We start from the raw sequence: 15903 nt of genomic DNA on the forward strand, positions 1-15903 counted from the left end.
TTAATGAGGTTTTTCCCCTGAAATGCCTCATTTCCTTCTCACAAATGTAAGATCACACAAACTCTCTCCCTCACTCTCTCTCTGACTCAAAAAGGCAAAAACAGAAGAAAAAAACGGCACTCCATTTGTTAGTAGTACTGTACTGGAGAAAGAAAGAAGAAGCAAAACGACTGGACGGGATCCAAATCGCCGGCAACTCGCTCGCCGGCGCCGCCAGTCAACTGCAGCTGCTCTCTTCCGGATCGCCTCCTCCTCAGACCTCAGGTTCATAATGTTTTCTTCCCTTTCCTCCCCTTGGATCCATTGCCTTGCCTTTCCTTTCATCCTCATCTTCTAGTGCTAGTCCAAGATTTGGTTCTGATGCGATTACTGTCTATGTCTGCATCTGAGAAGGAAAGGACCAGCTTTGTCTGCAAGAGGGTCATGGATCAGGAGGAGGCATCGGTGAGCGTGGTCGAGGAGGAGGAGGAAGAGGACGAAGACGAGGAGGAGGTCAACATGGAGCTTGGCCCTCTGGTTCCCCTCAAGGACCACCTCGACCTGGACAAGGCAACTCAACATGATCCCACTTGTCTTTTTTCCTTTTTCTTATAAACAATTAAGAGTTTCTTTTCAGACTCACTCCAACATAGTACTCCATCATGGATCTCATCTATCTATCCCCAATTTCCGAATTTATACAGGATGATGTCAGCCTCAGGAGGTGGAAGGAGCAACTGCTTGGAGATGTCGATACCACTAAGCTTGGAGGTAGTAATAACAATAAGACAATAATAAGTACACTAACTAATAAATCGAGGGTTTTCCTTCTACCACCGAAAACAAGATACTTATATCACTAGATGTGCTATAATTTTTTCTCTCCTGCTATTAGACAGTGTGGTGGTGTGAAACAATCAAAGTTTTTTGTCGTCTGAATAGCTGTTCCTTTCCTATATATTCAGAGACCGTGGAACCAGAGGTGACCATATTGAACTTGGCAATCCTGGCACCGGGGCGGCCAGACCTGGTTTTGTCGATCCCGTTCGTGCCGGACGACAAGGGGTACGCATTTGTGCTCAAGGACGGGAGCACCTACAGCTTCCGCTTCTCCTTCACCGTCTCCAACAACATCGTGTCCGGTCTCAAGTACTCGCACACCATCTGGAAGACTGGAGTAAGAGGTGACTTGTGATGATCCCTTAAACACACATATCTATATATTGTTATATCCTCTTTATGGGTTATGCTCTTAAGCTGCGTCCTAAATGACAATGAATGGACTTTCTTTTGGGGGGGAAAAGACAGCTCCATTTGATACTTGTCTGATAGAGTTACCATTTAGTGATCAATGAATCTTCTCCGTATCAGATTGACTTATAGGCATGCAGTCGTAATCCTTATTATTTGTCCCCATTGCTCAACGAGACAATATTTATTGGTACTTTTATCTGGAGCCATATTTTCCTGCTAGTCCGTTTCATCAGAAATCTTTTCTCTTGGACTACATACATGTACTGTCGGTTCAAGATCTTATGAGACACCATGATTGCTTTCGCTCTACAATATGAACCCAATTATTTTAAAGCAGTTTTATGTTATGTGTAGTCTGCAAGTCTCAGAGAAGATATTGTCTTCATCGCAGTTTGTTGAGCATATAATGTTTTGCTGTGGTTCACCAAGTTCAACTAACATGCAATGATCCATTGAGATGAATATGATAGTTGTGTTGCACATGAATATATATCCCTTCACTGCATAAGTGCATATTGTTTTATGTAGATAATCTGTGTCCTTGTTTTGATTTGCAGTGGAAAATCAGAAGGTGATGCTCGGGACGTTCAGCCCTCGGCAGGAGCCATACACTCACAAGGCTGAAGAAGATACCACCCCAAGCGGTATGTTTGCAAGGGGTTCATATTCGGCTAAATTAAAGGTAAGTCATGTACGAGGAGCGATATAGTTATTTTCGGAACATGCACGATGATGACATGCCAATAATAAATCTGTATCACAGCTAGCTGCTTCATCAGTGAATCTTATTCCTGGCTATATGTGTGTGTGTGTGTGTGTGAACCTTGTTTGCAGTTTGTGGATGATGATGGAAAAGTGTACTTGGACATGAGGTACTCCTTTGAGATCAGGAAGGGCTGGTAGATGACATGTAATTTTAGGCACTTTGTGGATGTTGATAGGAGCTGCTAGATAAGGCCGGCCGGATGTGAAGGCCATTGTTATGATCCCTGAAGGATGGCCCTTCTTGTAATATTCACCCATTTGTAATGATCCCTAAAGGAAGGCCCTTCTTGTAATATTATTCACTCATTTGCGACGATCTCTGAACTGTGTCCTTTTGGATTTTGTTATGGTTTGCACTACTTGGGAAATCTTGGTGATGCATAATACTACTCTGACCCTTACTAATTGCAACTTGAGATGTATAATTTCTATATTAACCAATCCATAAATTGTTTTATGTCCTGCTTGGAGGGGCTGGTATTTAGTTGAAATTTTCAACTCCCCAAAAAGTCGAACAAAATACCAGCTCTCCCACTAAAAATACAACAATGCAAGCAGACGTTTAAGAGATTCAAACGATAAATCAAACTTTTAGCACCATTGAGTCTAGGAAGTCCGGGTAAGAAAGAAGAAGGAACTGTACTGGAGTATAATAGAAGATGGAGGTCGAAGATGAGAGAAAAAAGAACTTTGACAGATCAATTTTTTTAAATTTTTTTTAGAGGACTTTGACAGATCAATTTGGAACGAAAGGCCGAACCAAGTACTAAGAAAGAGAAGAAGAAGAAGAAGAAAGTGTCCAGCCCAGCAGCCCATAGCGAGTGTGGAGTCCAGCCCATCTAGCCTAGCGGAGAGAGAGAGAGAGGAGGGTTTAGGTTTTAGGAGGAGAAGGAACGGCGTGGATGATGTGAAGCGGACCATCGGACGGCGAGGCTGCGTCAGAGGCCTTTTAAAAGCCACCCCCACCATACGTTCCAATCCCCTCTTCACCGTTCCAATCGCCCTTAAACCCTAGCACCAGCAGCCGCGCGGCGCTCCTCCCGGCGACTAGGGTTCTTCTCGCCGCCGCCGCCGCCGATTGCAATGGAGTTCTGGGGTAACGACCGCATATCTCTGTCTCTCTCTTTCTTTCTCCCTCCCGAATCCCTATCAGATGCACGATATGTCGGGTGGTTTGTTTGACGCGAGTCCTTTTTTCGTATTCGAATTACTCCCGAAATAGTTGCCGTATCTTAGTTTGGGTCTAGGGATCATGGCGAAAATGATTGTTGGGTTGTATAATATGTCTGTATCTAAGGACTTTGGATTCAACTTGTTTCGTTCGCTTGCTGTAATGTTCTGCCATGAGAGGCCTATCTAGTCCAACATCAGAACTGTTCAGATTCACCTCATGGTGCCTACGATTCTCCTTTTCTTTTATGTAACGCCCCTTGTTGATGTTAAAACTTTGTTTTGGTGAACTGTAACAATCACTGTACAACAGCAACTCAAACACATGTTTGTTTTTTCTGTTCAGTTTTCTACACATTCATAGTTGTGCATTAGATTATCCCTAGTCAAATATAACCAGTCTGACCGCAATCATGTGCTATTTCAATTTGTTACTTTGAAAAGCCAAACTATGGTCATGCAGTTGGGCCTCCATTGATCAACTTAATTTGTGTAGGTCTTGAACTTAAGCCTGGGCAGACAGTCAAGGTTGAGCCTGAACCGGAGCACTTTTTGCATCTTTCTCAGGTTTGTTTAATGCCCATAATTCTCTCTGGCAAATCGTGGCCATGTAATCATGCCTTCTGTGATGCTTTTGTATTGTTCATTGAGCTGTGTCCTCTTTGTGTTTCTAATTAATAGGGTGCCCTTGGGGAATCAAAGAAGGATGACAAGGCAACTATGTTTGTGAAAATTGATGGCAAGAAGTTGGCCATTGGGACCCTCTCCACTGACAAGTTCCCTCAAATCCAGTTTGATTTGGTATTTGAGAAAGATTTTGAACTATCGCACAGCTCAAAGAGTTCAAGTGTCTTCTTCTCTGGATACAAGGTTTTCCAGCCAGCTGAGGGAGATGAATATCCTTTATAATAGTGTTTGATCACAGTCCTTGCACTATTTTGATAGTTTGTTCTTCTGTACAATGAACATGTTTGTATGTTTTGTCTCCTTGACCATCCTTTTTGTCTGTTCAACGATGGATTTTGATTCTGAGGGTTCTGAAGGTATACATATGACTTGGTGGTAGTGTATTTGTGTTCATTTACCTGAATAGCAATTAACCCTTCTGTTTTTAATTTCAGAATCAGAGGAAGATGAGGAAGAGGCAGTCATCCCAGTGACCAAGGAAAATGGTATGCAATTTTGTTAGTCCACGAGATTATTTCCGTTTCTTTTCAACATATCTTATGGAACGTGATGAGACAACACTTCTCAAAATTCTTGTACTTTTTCAAGGCAAAGCTGAAGGAAAGCAGAAACAAGTAAAAATTGATGCGGGATCGTCAAAGGCAAAGCCTGTTTTGAAGGCAGTGGGAAATAAGAAGGGTGGTGATGAGAGCTCTGATGATGATGAGTCTGATGAGTCTGATGATGATATTGCTGTGAGTTGTTGACAAGATAATTAATGAGTACATACTGTAGTCTATTTCTTAATTTTTTTTTCCATGTGTGACTAACATTGTAATGACTTGTGGTAGGATTTGAGCGATGATGATTCTGGCAGTGAGGATGGTACCAGTGAGGAGAGTGATGAGGAGGAAGAAGAGGAAACACCCAAGGTCTGTTCTGCTGTCCTCTCCTCTGGTAGTGTTTTTTGCTGTTGTTATCTGAAACCAACACTGATGCTACGCAGAAGTCTACTGGGAAGAAGAGAGCAGCTGAAACTGTGTTGAAGACTCCTGCTTCTGATAAGAAGGCAAAGGCTGCTACACCATCTGGCCAGAAGACAGGTGCGATGTGCTTAGGTTGTTTGGTTTATATTGTAATCTCATGGCTTAGGTTTTAAATTGCATCTGACATTTTGTTTTTGCAGGTGACAAGAAGGGGGCTGTCCATGTGGCGACTCCACATCCGGCGAAGAAGGCAAGCAAGACCCCTGCCACCAGTGACAAGTCCCCCAAATCTGGTGGGTCAGTCGCTTGCAAGTCGTGCAGCAAGTAAGTGTTGTCAGTTGGCTGTTGTCTTGTCAATGATTGAGCTGTGTCAAGATAATCGCATGCTTAACACTTTTGATCTCTGCTCAGGACTTTCAACAGTGAAACTGCTCTACAGTCTCACTCGAAGGCGAAGCACAATGAGGCCAAGTGAGGATGGTTGGCCGGCTCATCTACCGCGTTCTGCTATGTGTTAGGCTATGTTATTTTGTTCCCCTGAGAAAGTGTCGAGTGAAGCGAGAAACTGTTAGTGACGATGTTATTGTTATTTCAAGTGGGAAGTGGTTGGTGGTCGTTTTTTAATGATTGAATGCTCGTTGTTTGGCTGAAACTCTGGATGATGTTTGGCAGTTGAATGTGTTTATCCCCTCACTCTTTTAACGATCGTAAAGGTCCAAAAGAAACTAAACAATGTCATTGCGAATCACCCAAAGTAAAGTGCCTCTGTGTTGCTTGGAAGATAAGTGCTAATCTATAAGCTTCGTGGCCTGGTCATACCTGCAATACAAAGCTTGACATGCCCCCACCTTGAAATCCTTCCTCCGCTAATGACGGAAGCTCAAACAAGAGCACACAAGGTCTCATGCTAACTTCATTCATCTTATTGCTAGCTAGTGACAACGGCTTGGAACACTATCCAAATTAACTCGCACATATTCCTGCTCGATCTAGCCACTCCAACCTTTAATTGCACAATAACCAAGCAGCCAGCAAACTAGCATCATCCTAAATTGTTGTCGAACTAAAACAACGACAACAATTCAAGATCACAACGGCAACAATTCAAGATCGGAGGGAACAATTTAAGATCGGAGGGAGGAAAACAAGACAACAATTCAAGATCGGAGGGAACAATTGCACAAACAAAACTAAACAAGCGCTAGTTCGGTCATGCGCCCTTTTTTTTCACTGGAAACTGTATTGAAAATGCTTCTTTTGATTCATCGGATTCTAAAAGAGTGCACGCATCCGTGGATTATTTGATTCTGCAGTGAAGAGCCGGTGTCCATCGTCCCACTCCATTTTGATAAAAGTTTGTATAAAAGAAATTCTTATATACTAGTACGACCGTGGCCTATTGTGTTTCCTCATAAATCACAGTTGCCCGTTTGACTAGGTTTCCTTAGCTGGGAATTATTTATTTAACACTCCATTCTGAGCTGGACTAGTAAAAAGTGGAGTATTTGTATTGGGATCAAGCCCTCCTCCTATCCCCCACCTTCCTCGTGCGTCTCCTTCCTTCCTTCCTTCTTGCCTCTTTCTGCTCGGCAGGAGAAGCCGGAAAGGAATCAAGGAACGGAGGAGTGAACAACACCAGACAACAAGACGCGGCGGAGCGGAGGTAATCGGCGTGAGGAAGTCGGGAATACAGTAATGGAAATGAAAGAGGGGAATCCCGGGCCTGGGATGGAGGTGGCCACGGCCTTCCTGGAGACGAACCTCGGCACCGGCCTCGCCGTCTCCTTCCCCGCCCGCGCCACCACCGTCGCCGACCTCAAGCGTACATCTATATCTCTCCAAATTCTCCACTTTTCTCTCCCTCGTTGCGGATTTCCTCAACACTACTTTACCAGGAATGGTAAGCGACGAACATGCCACATCTTTCCCCTCCATTGGCCAAATCACCGTCGAATCCTTCAAGGTAAATCCATCGCTCCTGCTATGTTTTCTTCTAGTTCTATCCATGCCGCCACGGCGCCACCCCCTCGGCCTGTGTGTGTAAAAAAAACCCAATCTTTTTTCACTGACTGCATTGAATTGCCTTCCGCAGGTTAGACGCAGAGGTACTCTGTATCATCTCACGGATTCCATGCTTGTGCAAGCTGCTTTTCATGGGATCAAGGGAACCTGGTACCTCCAGGTTGATGCTGTGCCTCACTGCACCCCTGCTGTTGTTGCTGCTCACAAGGATGCTAAATGTGCCACCGATGATACTGATACAGGCATGCTGCATCATGTGCTCTGTAGTACTCAAAGGAATGCTGCCATCGACGGCTGCATGCCGCTTCTTCCCCAGGATGCCGCGTCTCAGGGCGGTGGCAATCTTGCCTTAGCTGACACTCCCTCAATGAAGCAACATTTTGATGTGCATGTCTCCCCGTGTGCTTCAAAAGAAACTCCTTTGGTTCCTGCCACTTCCTTGAGCAACCACAGCAGTGTACAAGGCGACGGTTATGCCATGCCTGGGGAAAATTCAGATCCTGATGTAGCAGCACAAGAGGATGATGATCCTGTTAGGAGGCAACAAATCCAGGAACCAAGAGGGAAGAAGCATTTCAGAGAGGAAAATCAGAACCATCAAAGTATTGCTGACAACTGCGTTGGTGGTCTCACCTCCCTTGTTTGCTCCAGACAAGATGACCAAAACAAGCGCGGACATCTCCTCAAAGACGAGCACTCTGAACAGTATCCAAAGTCGAAAAAAAATTGTGCGCGCGTGAATGGCTTTTTGAATGAAGTGGATGTAATTTCTGTAGGTACAAAGGATGTTGCTGTGCACTCTTCTGATGATGAGATACCTAAGAATGAAGGTGCTTTGGACAACTCACAAAATCATGGTAAAGGACTGGATTTTCTTGGAAGGAAAGAGGAGGCAGTACAGACCAGGCCAGCAGATGAACTTGAATCATCAGTGGAATTGTGTGGTCATGGGAGCAAGTCTGTTACAAATGATACAGAGCCAATTTCTGAAAACCCAGCTCTCTGCTTCTCAGTTAATGAGAATGACTCCACCACTTCCACGGAAAAACATGCTGATGTAGGAGTGACACGGGAGAAAGTGGTTGAGCAACAAGGTCACCTCGACAACAGTACTGAGGGATCCGTGGAGAAGCATGATGGATCGACTAAGAGATGTGATACTGTCTCTGTTACTGCAGGTTTGTTTGACCTTTTCACTCCTAAGTATGCATTGTCAGAGGAAACAGTTAACAGTACTCTGAAAAGATATCATAACGGCGAGGTGTGCAACAGTGGAAGCCGCAAGAAAGGAACAGATCTACCACCTTATGTTGGGACATTGAAAGAAGTTACTAATTCTTTAGAAAGAGAAGCCATGGTACACAAAGGTGATGGAAAGGATGGCGAGAGAAGCAGCAAAGGAACTGATCTTCCACCTTGTGCTGAGTCCATGAAAGAAAATAAGTCTCCAAACTTGACATGCACAGCCGGGGATGGAACCACTGTAGAAAGAATACAATCGGAAGACTCGTTACAAAGTGATCAGCGCAAATTCAGTATTCTAGAGGCTATAGAAAGTGATCTGGTAAAACCCTGTCAAAATGCTGGAAAATGTCCAGAGGGTACACCTAAAAAGGAAGGAACTAAAGTACCATTGGATTATGTAACCGACAAGAGTGATCCACATGGTTGGTGTAATATACCTGATACCCCTAAGACCCCAGTTACCAATGATCTCAAGGAATCGAGGGATGTAGAGGCCACATCAACTGACGGCACAGAGCAGGAGGAATGGGGCCATAGAAGGCGGCAGAGGATTGGAGTTCGTAAAGTACGAATGAGTAGGGCAATGAAGATGTATGGCTTCAGGTAAATCTGCAGTTTTCTTGGGACAATTTTTTATGTTTATAATCTCCATGTGTTAACTAGAGTACTTTGTTTTTCTGCCCTGTTGTTGATATATGAGAAGCGATCACCATATTTTTTTTTCAAAGAATTATGTTGAAAAGTGCTATCGTATTATTATTATGTTCACTTGACAATTGAACTAGAGTAGGCTCATATTACAAAAATAAGTACTAGTGTTTAGGCGTATTTTCCTCAGCTGACAGTTGAATGCTTGAAACTGAACTTGACACTAGTTGCTTGCTTAATGTGAGGAGCTACAGAACATAGATGCTGAATGCATGCTTTGAATTCGACAGCCCTATTTGATTGGAGATGTTCTTTCATGGAAGTGATTGAAGATGTTTCTGAAATCTTGCTCCGTGGCAGGTGAAAGCCCCGTGAAAGCGAAGAACAAGAAAGTCAGGTGATGAGCACAGAGCAGGGAGGGGCACAAGTTGGAGAAAGATGTTAGATATATTTATGGTAGCAACAGGATTGTGCATTTTTGGTGTGAAACTTAGCTGATGGTTATTTTGTTTACCTACTAAAAGGAACTGGAAAGGATTCCGAGCTTGTTTCTTTCTGGTCTAACTGGTCCAAAAAAAAACGTGATTCTGTGGAGCGAAATAATGAATGGATGTATTAGTGTACTAGCTAAAACAATGCACACAGGCCGGCCTCGTCGTATAATTTGTTTTTAGATGGAACGTATGGATTATTTGCAGTACGAGGCCGTGGCAGCTAGATCACTGGCAACACGTATTGCTGTATGAAGGTAGGGAAATTAACATCACCCAGCCATACGGGTTGGGAGCCATCTTGGCGCTAGGGCATCAGCAACGTGAGTTACAAGAGAAACGAGAGCTCCAATGTCTCGCTCTAAACAAAGGGACAGATGATTCCATTGATGGTGGTGGACGAGGAGAAGACAGCTTTGAGCCACCTCAAGAGCCATGATCAGATGTGCGCTTGCACAGGGAAAAGGAAAGGAATACTACATGCGTGCACTAGCGAGACGCAAAAAAGGTTTTTTTGACTGGAAACAGAACGTGCTACTACTTGGGAAACCTCCCTTCCCTTCCTTCCCTTCCACCCGCTTGGTCTCAATCTCTTGGGAAACCTTCCTTCCCTTCCTTCGCGTCCACCCGCTTGGTCTCAATCTCTTGGAAACCTTCCTTCCCTTCCTTCCCTTCCCTTCCTTCCACCCGCTTGGTCTCAATCTCTTACTGAGTCGCCTTACTGTGATTGAGGAGGTTAAGGATTTCTTATCTCCGTCTTTTGAGATGAAGGATCTAGGAGTAGCTGATGTTATCTTGAACATCAAGCTGTTGAGAGATGATGATGGTGGGATCACTTTGCTTCAGTCTCACTATGTGGACAAGGTATTGAGTCGTTTTGGGTATAGTGACTGCAAGTCTTCTCCAACACCGTATGATCCTAGTGTGCTACTTCGAAAGAATCAAGGTATTGCTAGAGATCAATTGACATACTCTCAAATAATTGGCTCGCTTATGTATTTGGCTAGCGCGATGAGGCCTGACATCGCTTTTGCTGTTAGCAAGCTCAGTCGATTTGTCTCAAATCCTGGGGATGATCATTGGCAAGCTCTTGAAAGAGTTATGCGGTATTTAAAAAGCACCGCAAGCTATGAGATTCACTATACTGGGTATCCGAGGGTACTGGAGGGTTATAGTGATTCAAATTGAATATCCAATGCTAATGAGATAAAGGCCACAAGTGGATATGTATTTACACTTGGTGGTGGCGCTGTTTCTTGGAAGTCTTGCAAGCAGACCATCTTAACGAGGTCAACTATGGAAGCAGAACTCGCAGCATTAGACACAGCCACTGTTGAAGCAGAGTGGCTTCGTGAACTCTTGATGGACTTACCTATGGTTGAAAAACCTATACCTGCAATCCCAATGAACTGTGATAATCAAGCTGTAATTATTAAGGTGAACAGTTCTAAGGATAATATGAAGTCCTCAAGACATGTGAAGAGGAGATTGAAATCTGTCAAGGAAAATGAGAAACTCCGGAGTTATTGCGTTGGATTATATTCAAACATCTAAAAACCTGGCAGATCCCTTCACAAAGGGTCTATCACACAATGTGATAGAAAATGCATCGAAGTAGATGGGTATGAGACCCACAATATGAGTTTTCCACAGTGATAAACCAAACTATGTGATCGGAGATCCCGTGAATTAGAATTGGGAGACAAGATGTTGGTTAACTGAGAGGAAAGTATCCCTACTTTAATAAACACCACTCCGTGAAGATGCAATACTTTCCTATTCTGCACGGCAGGTTGATATTTATCTTAATGTGTTCTAAGTGGCTTACCTTAAGCAGAGATGTTGTCCTGCAGAACATCTTTTGAAGAACACACCTATATGAGTCTGATTGTTAAACGTCGCAGTCTATGAGAGTTGGGTGCTCTCTAATAAACTCATGAAAGGCCATGGAGTATGACGCATAATCTCCACCCGCGGGGAAGTCCCACGGCAGCCTAGTATCGGTCAAGGCTTTGTGTGAAGCTAGAATGCAGCAAACTTGCAGTTCAAGGCATAGTCCACTGTACAAGTTGCAAGCTAGTGTAGCATAGAGTTCTAAGTGAAAGTTCAACTTAACAGTCTCCACTAGTACCGGTATATAAACAATGTTTTGGAACCAAAGGCAAATTTTTCATGTGCCTCTGGGATCTGGTGGGGGATTGTTGGAATTTTGCCTAATATTGGTCCAACCCATTTAAGTTAATCAACAATTCCTGAAATCCTAGAGGCCCATGTGGCTCATTCATGCATGGCAAGGGGTGGGACAAATGTTTAGTCACACATTGCTAGTTGAAGGGGAGTTTCACCACTTTATAAGGGGAGCTCTTCCACCACTTTGTAAAAGGATGAGAAGGAGAAGGAGAGAGTCGCACACGCGCGCTCCTCCACCGCCCGCCTCGCCTCGTCGCGCGCGCCGCGTGTTGCGGGTTGCGGGAATCTCGCCGAGCCGAGTTCTTTTTGTTACGCATGACTGGTATATGAACAGGTGCACAGAAGCTGAAACATTTTGCACTAGTGGACTTTGAATACGAACTGAGTGGTTGTTCGGCTGTGGCCGGCGCCTGTTCGGTTCACCTCCTGACTCTTCGTTTCGCTGCCTGTTCGCCTACTCATCTCGTGCCTATAAGAGAGAGAGGTCGCTCCTCTTCTCACACGCACTTGGACACAACCACTTCGCCTCCACTTCCAGAGCACTGCGCTGCCTCAGATCTTCCCCATCCCGTCTTGCGGTGTGCACCACGAGCCGGGACAGTAGTCCTCCGAAACCCCGCCTCTTCGAGTCCTGTACGGGAGAAGGGCGATAAGGTTTTATGGGAGCGCTATCGGCGCGACTATTGGCTTCATCACGAACTCCTTCACGGACGCCGACGACCGCTTCCCCAACGACGACTTCTTCCCTGCAATCGAGGACCTCTTCCTCGACGACATGGCTGACCCCAAGGCCAACACCAACGCCAATGCCAATGCCAATGCCAACGTCAACGCTACTACACTACTGTATGCTATCTTCCTATCCTTTCTTCAGTTTGTTCAGATCATGTCTCAGTTCATATGTTCTGCAGTTACTTGTGATGCTAGGTTGACTGTTTATCTGTTAGATTGCATGATTAGTTTATTTCTATTCATGCTTTATCTACTGTTTATTTTGGTTACTACACTTGGTAAATTGCTCATATTCTCAACAGTCTGTAACCTAAAACCTGCGTTTCTTTTTCGATGGCCATTTCTCTCAAGTCTGAACCCGATGCCCTGCTAATATCCTTTTTTTGGGATGCACAATAGTTGGCCAATGTAGTGTCTCTTTGATACAACCAGTAAACTGTACCTGCAATGCACATGCCAACTAATACATGTAAAATTATTGGTGCGAGAGGAATTGCCCAAATAATATACGGAGTAGGTGTTTTTAAATTAGAACTAGATTTTTTTTTTGATCTGCCAATACTCGTGAGTTTAAATTACTGAGTATTTATATACTAGCTCCAACTTTTTTTTCCTTTTATAATTCAGGCCTGTCAAGATGGGAACAAGCAAACGCAAGCTGTGTAGCTCGGATGAAAGGCAAGATACTATGCCAAGTAAGGATCCGACATCCCAAGTTTTGCATTCCAGTTCTCCCTCCTTTTCTTTCTCCCACACGCATTTACACGGATTTAGTGTGCCCGCACTCATAATTGTATATAACTGTATAATGTTCTTTCGATTAACTTGGATTCCTTGGACTCGGAAGTCGTGTGTCGCAGGTGTGGTAACTCGGGTAAAGTTGCCCCGACCCCCGAGTCAACTGACTGAACAAGTTGCTTCCAAATTGCCGGCAAGTCTTGTCTCGCTTGCTTCATTTAATGGTGACTATAATGTTCTGTGCACACCTTTTCCCTTATTTGTTTTTAATCATCACTAGATAATGCTGAAGTTGTGATTTTTTATTTTTTTTGAAGGAGATGAGATGATGCGTGCATGCACAAGCATATTCATCAAAAGCTTAGATGCTAATACCATAAGTGTTCTGACTACATTAGCTTTGGTTACATCTTATTATGATGATGGTAAAAGAAGGCTCGGTGATTTTACCAAGGTAGATTCTCCCGACATTTTCCTACCCCTTGCCTTGCTTATTTAATATCTCGGTAATCATTCAATAGAACTGTTGTTTTGCTCTGTCATTGCAGATTGAAGCGAGGCTTCCAAATTGTCAATTTATCAATGGGAAGCTAGGGACTTATGATGAATATTATGTTCTTGCTATTGTCAACATCGAGAATTTGCCTGGTTTTCAGGTAGAATATCTCTGTCTTGATCATGGCATGCCACTCGAGCCTAGTATTGAGGTACTAGCTGCATGGCGCTGTCACGACACAGGAGAATTTATGACCACAAGGGGGACACTGAATGACATCCGTGAAGAAAATCAAAAGTGTATTTCCAGCACGTGTAAAATCAAGATGGTAAACTGTTAAGTTTTCTCTGGTTTCTACATGGTTGAAATAATAAACGATCATCATTATATATATTTACATGCACCAAATCAAATTCTTTGAGGCATTATAGGTTGCATTTATCCTGTCTAACTTTCTCCATTGTCACTTCACTATGTGCTAGGCTGGGATTGGAGGTCCCCTTATTGATTATGATGGCAACTTTATTGGAGTGAACAACTACGCCAAAAAGGTTACTGAACAGCTTCTCGCCACAAGCAAAGACATTCTCTGCATACCACATCATAAAGTTCTTGAATCCTTGGGGTATTGTGGGATGCTCAAGTATGTATTTCAAGCCTGTCTATATTTAGGATCCGCTGCTTCTCCATTTAGTTTTCCTCTTATGGCGTTGTGTCCCACTTCCCTCTCCTATTATAGCTTCTAAGTCATACCATTTTATAAATCCGATGTCGTCAAATTTTTGTTCAACTGGCAAAAATTTTTTGGATATGCACCAAAATATGCTTATGTTTGTATTTGATTAATGTGCTGAATTAGTAGCGAAGTTAAATAACCAAAACGAAAAGAAAAACAGAACTCTATAGATGGCCAAAAGAAACAAAAACACCACTGCCTCTGTTTCACTAAATCTGACCTCAGCCACCATGTGCACAGACCAAGAAAGCACTAAATCTAAGGAAAAGTTAAAATGGATGTTTTGGAGATACATGACCACCACATGCTACCACCAATGAATTATTTGCAAAGCACTTAAACTATGTATACAGAGTAAAATTTATACAGTAACCGCACACGGTCTTTCAAAGGACAGATATTTTGAAACGGAGTTTCTGAATTTGGGGATGCATTTAGTGAAACAGAGGGGATTATCCAGCTCGGAAACAGCTGCCAGTGCTTGAGACCTCGCGTAGCTTCAAGGGCAGGGGACTTTTACACCCCAGTTTTGGATTAATATTTCTTTTCTTTTTTGCTGTGAAATATTTGTATCCAATTGGTCCCGACTCCTCGCTTAATAGCTCAATTTGTGTATTATCTTTGGTTTGTGGATTTATCATACTGTTTTATTGATTGTGCTGCAGTGCAACAGAGGGAAGCACAAGCGGGAAACAAAGATATTCTACACGTAATCTTTTTCTGCTGGAAGGTGCGCATAACACACTAACTATTGAGCTGCTAAATTGTGCACTGCCATGCAATCATCACCATTTTCTAATCGTACTTATCAATCATTTTTTGTGGAGTCCTTGGAATTGGACCTAGGTTAGTTTTATGGTTATACTTGTTATTACCACACTAATATGTGGTTTGTGCTAATTATCCTTGTTGCGATGGTTCTGCTATATTAAGGCCCTATTTGGTTAGGCTTAAATGTTGCTTTTGACTTTTGGCTTATAAGCCAAAAAAAGCACCTATTTAGGTGCTTTTGGATGGGTGCTTTTGGCTTTGGCTTTTAGCTTATAAGCCACTAAAAGATTGAGTATGTCACAGAGGGGGGGTGAATGTGACCCGTTTTAATTCTTTCTTCAAAATGAAGACTGAAGACAGTCACAGTACTTCAACAATTTAGATTACACCAATTTTAGAGTTGCAGCGGAAAGAAGAAAGATGAACAGATTTAGCAGTAGCAATGAAGACAGAACGCAATGAATCAGTTATACTTCACAGAGTAAAAGTTGAGGAACGAAATCACCAAGACTGAAAACACGGGGATTTGTTTCCGAAGTTCAGATTGTTGGCACAATCCCACGTCTCCGTTGAGGGGGCTAAGTCACACAAGACCGAAGCTAAGACCGAAGTCTCGCCCAGTTACTCGTGGTAGATCTTGAGGTGATCTCCGGACCTTCACAGACTAGTTGATGGCAAATCCCAATCTTCGATTGCTCTTGAACACTGACTCCTAGCCGTCTAGGTGATGCCAATCACCAAGAGTAACAAGCTTCAAGTGCTCGGCTAGAGAGGGGATCTCATTCTTCACGCTCAGTTCAGCTCTAAGAGTTTTATCAGGTGTTCTTCAAAACAACTCACTCGGGATCACCACCGAATTCCTTCGGGGTGGGTCGTCTTATATAGCCTTGGCCACAGCTGATCTAGCCATTGTGACCCGTTGGATAAAGTGAACTTTGAGCTTCCAGCTCACACTTTATCACTTCGTCTCACAACGGTTAGATTAGGTAGTCAAGCACGAAAGCGACAGATTTT

General features: G+C 43.4%; 3 protein-coding genes across 6 annotated transcripts; all 3 read left to right on the forward strand.

The window, feature by feature from the left end:
- The first annotated feature begins 13 nt into the window (after positions 1 to 13).
- Positions 14 to 2382, forward strand: LOC100835327 (rho GDP-dissociation inhibitor 1). 2 transcript variants are annotated; one of them, XM_014899325.2, is made up of 6 exons: positions 14 to 264; positions 399 to 549; positions 684 to 750; positions 945 to 1163; positions 1791 to 1915; positions 2068 to 2382. In XM_014899325.2, exons 2-6 carry the CDS (start codon positions 424 to 426, stop codon positions 2134 to 2136), a joined length of 606 nt encoding a protein of 201 aa, XP_014754811.1. In that variant the 5' UTR covers positions 14 to 264; positions 399 to 423; the 3' UTR covers positions 2137 to 2382. The 2 variants fall into 2 exon arrangements, with proteins under 2 accessions (XP_014754811.1, XP_003567767.1); XM_003567719.4 differs by having other exon boundaries at positions 22 to 264; positions 394 to 549.
- Positions 2383 to 2941: 559 nt separating this feature from the next.
- LOC100835633 (histone deacetylase HDT2) lies at positions 2942 to 5513 on the forward strand. 2 transcript variants are annotated; one of them, XM_024460096.1, is made up of 10 exons: positions 2942 to 3094; positions 3665 to 3735; positions 3850 to 4064; positions 4183 to 4211; positions 4290 to 4340; positions 4444 to 4589; positions 4686 to 4766; positions 4844 to 4937; positions 5021 to 5144; positions 5232 to 5513. In XM_024460096.1, the coding sequence occupies exons 1-10, from the start codon at positions 3082 to 3084 to the stop codon at positions 5293 to 5295; spliced, it is 888 nt and encodes a 295-aa protein (XP_024315864.1). In that variant the 5' UTR covers positions 2942 to 3081; the 3' UTR covers positions 5296 to 5513. The 2 variants fall into 2 exon arrangements, with proteins under 2 accessions (XP_024315864.1, XP_003567768.1); XM_003567720.4 differs by having other exon boundaries at positions 2943 to 3094; positions 4841 to 4937.
- Positions 5514 to 6348: 835 nt separating this feature from the next.
- Positions 6349 to 9281, forward strand: LOC104583078. Of its 2 annotated transcripts, none has more exons than XM_024458377.1 (4): positions 6349 to 6642; positions 6716 to 6783; positions 6913 to 8690; positions 9026 to 9281. In XM_024458377.1, exons 1-4 carry the CDS (start codon positions 6516 to 6518, stop codon positions 9033 to 9035), a joined length of 1983 nt encoding a protein of 660 aa, XP_024314145.1. In that variant the 5' UTR covers positions 6349 to 6515; the 3' UTR covers positions 9036 to 9281. The 2 variants fall into 2 exon arrangements, with proteins under 2 accessions (XP_024314145.1, XP_010233093.2); XM_010234791.2 differs by having other exon boundaries at positions 9096 to 9281.
- The last annotated feature ends 6622 nt before the right edge of the window (positions 9282 to 15903 follow it).

This window comes from Brachypodium distachyon, chromosome 2 (assembly GCF_000005505.3).
Source record: "Brachypodium distachyon strain Bd21 chromosome 2, Brachypodium_distachyon_v3.0, whole genome shotgun sequence".
Taxonomy (NCBI): Eukaryota; Viridiplantae; Streptophyta; class Magnoliopsida; order Poales; family Poaceae; genus Brachypodium; species Brachypodium distachyon.

Coding starts and splice junctions, on each gene's coding strand:
- LOC100835327 (XM_014899325.2), top strand. CDS start 424: ATGGATCAGGAGGAGGCATCGGTGAGCGTGGTCGAGGAGGAGGAGGAA. Junction 550..683: donor ACCACCTCGACCTGGACAAG/GCAACTCAACAT, acceptor GAATTTATACAG/GATGATGTCAGCCTCAGGAG. Junction 1,916..2,067: donor CATATTCGGCTAAATTAAAG/GTAAGTCATGTA, acceptor CCTTGTTTGCAG/TTTGTGGATGATGATGGAAA.
- LOC100835633 (XM_003567720.4), top strand. Junction 4,212..4,289: donor TGATTCTGAGGGTTCTGAAG/GTATACATATGA, acceptor TTTTAATTTCAG/AATCAGAGGAAGATGAGGAA. Junction 4,938..5,020: donor ACCATCTGGCCAGAAGACAG/GTGCGATGTGCT, acceptor TTGTTTTTGCAG/GTGACAAGAAGGGGGCTGTC.
- LOC104583078 (XM_024458377.1), top strand. CDS start 6,516: ATGGAAATGAAAGAGGGGAATCCCGGGCCTGGGATGGAGGTGGCCACG. Junction 6,643..6,715: donor CACCGTCGCCGACCTCAAGC/GTACATCTATAT, acceptor CTACTTTACCAG/GAATGGTAAGCGACGAACAT. Junction 6,784..6,912: donor TCACCGTCGAATCCTTCAAG/GTAAATCCATCG, acceptor TGCCTTCCGCAG/GTTAGACGCAGAGGTACTCT.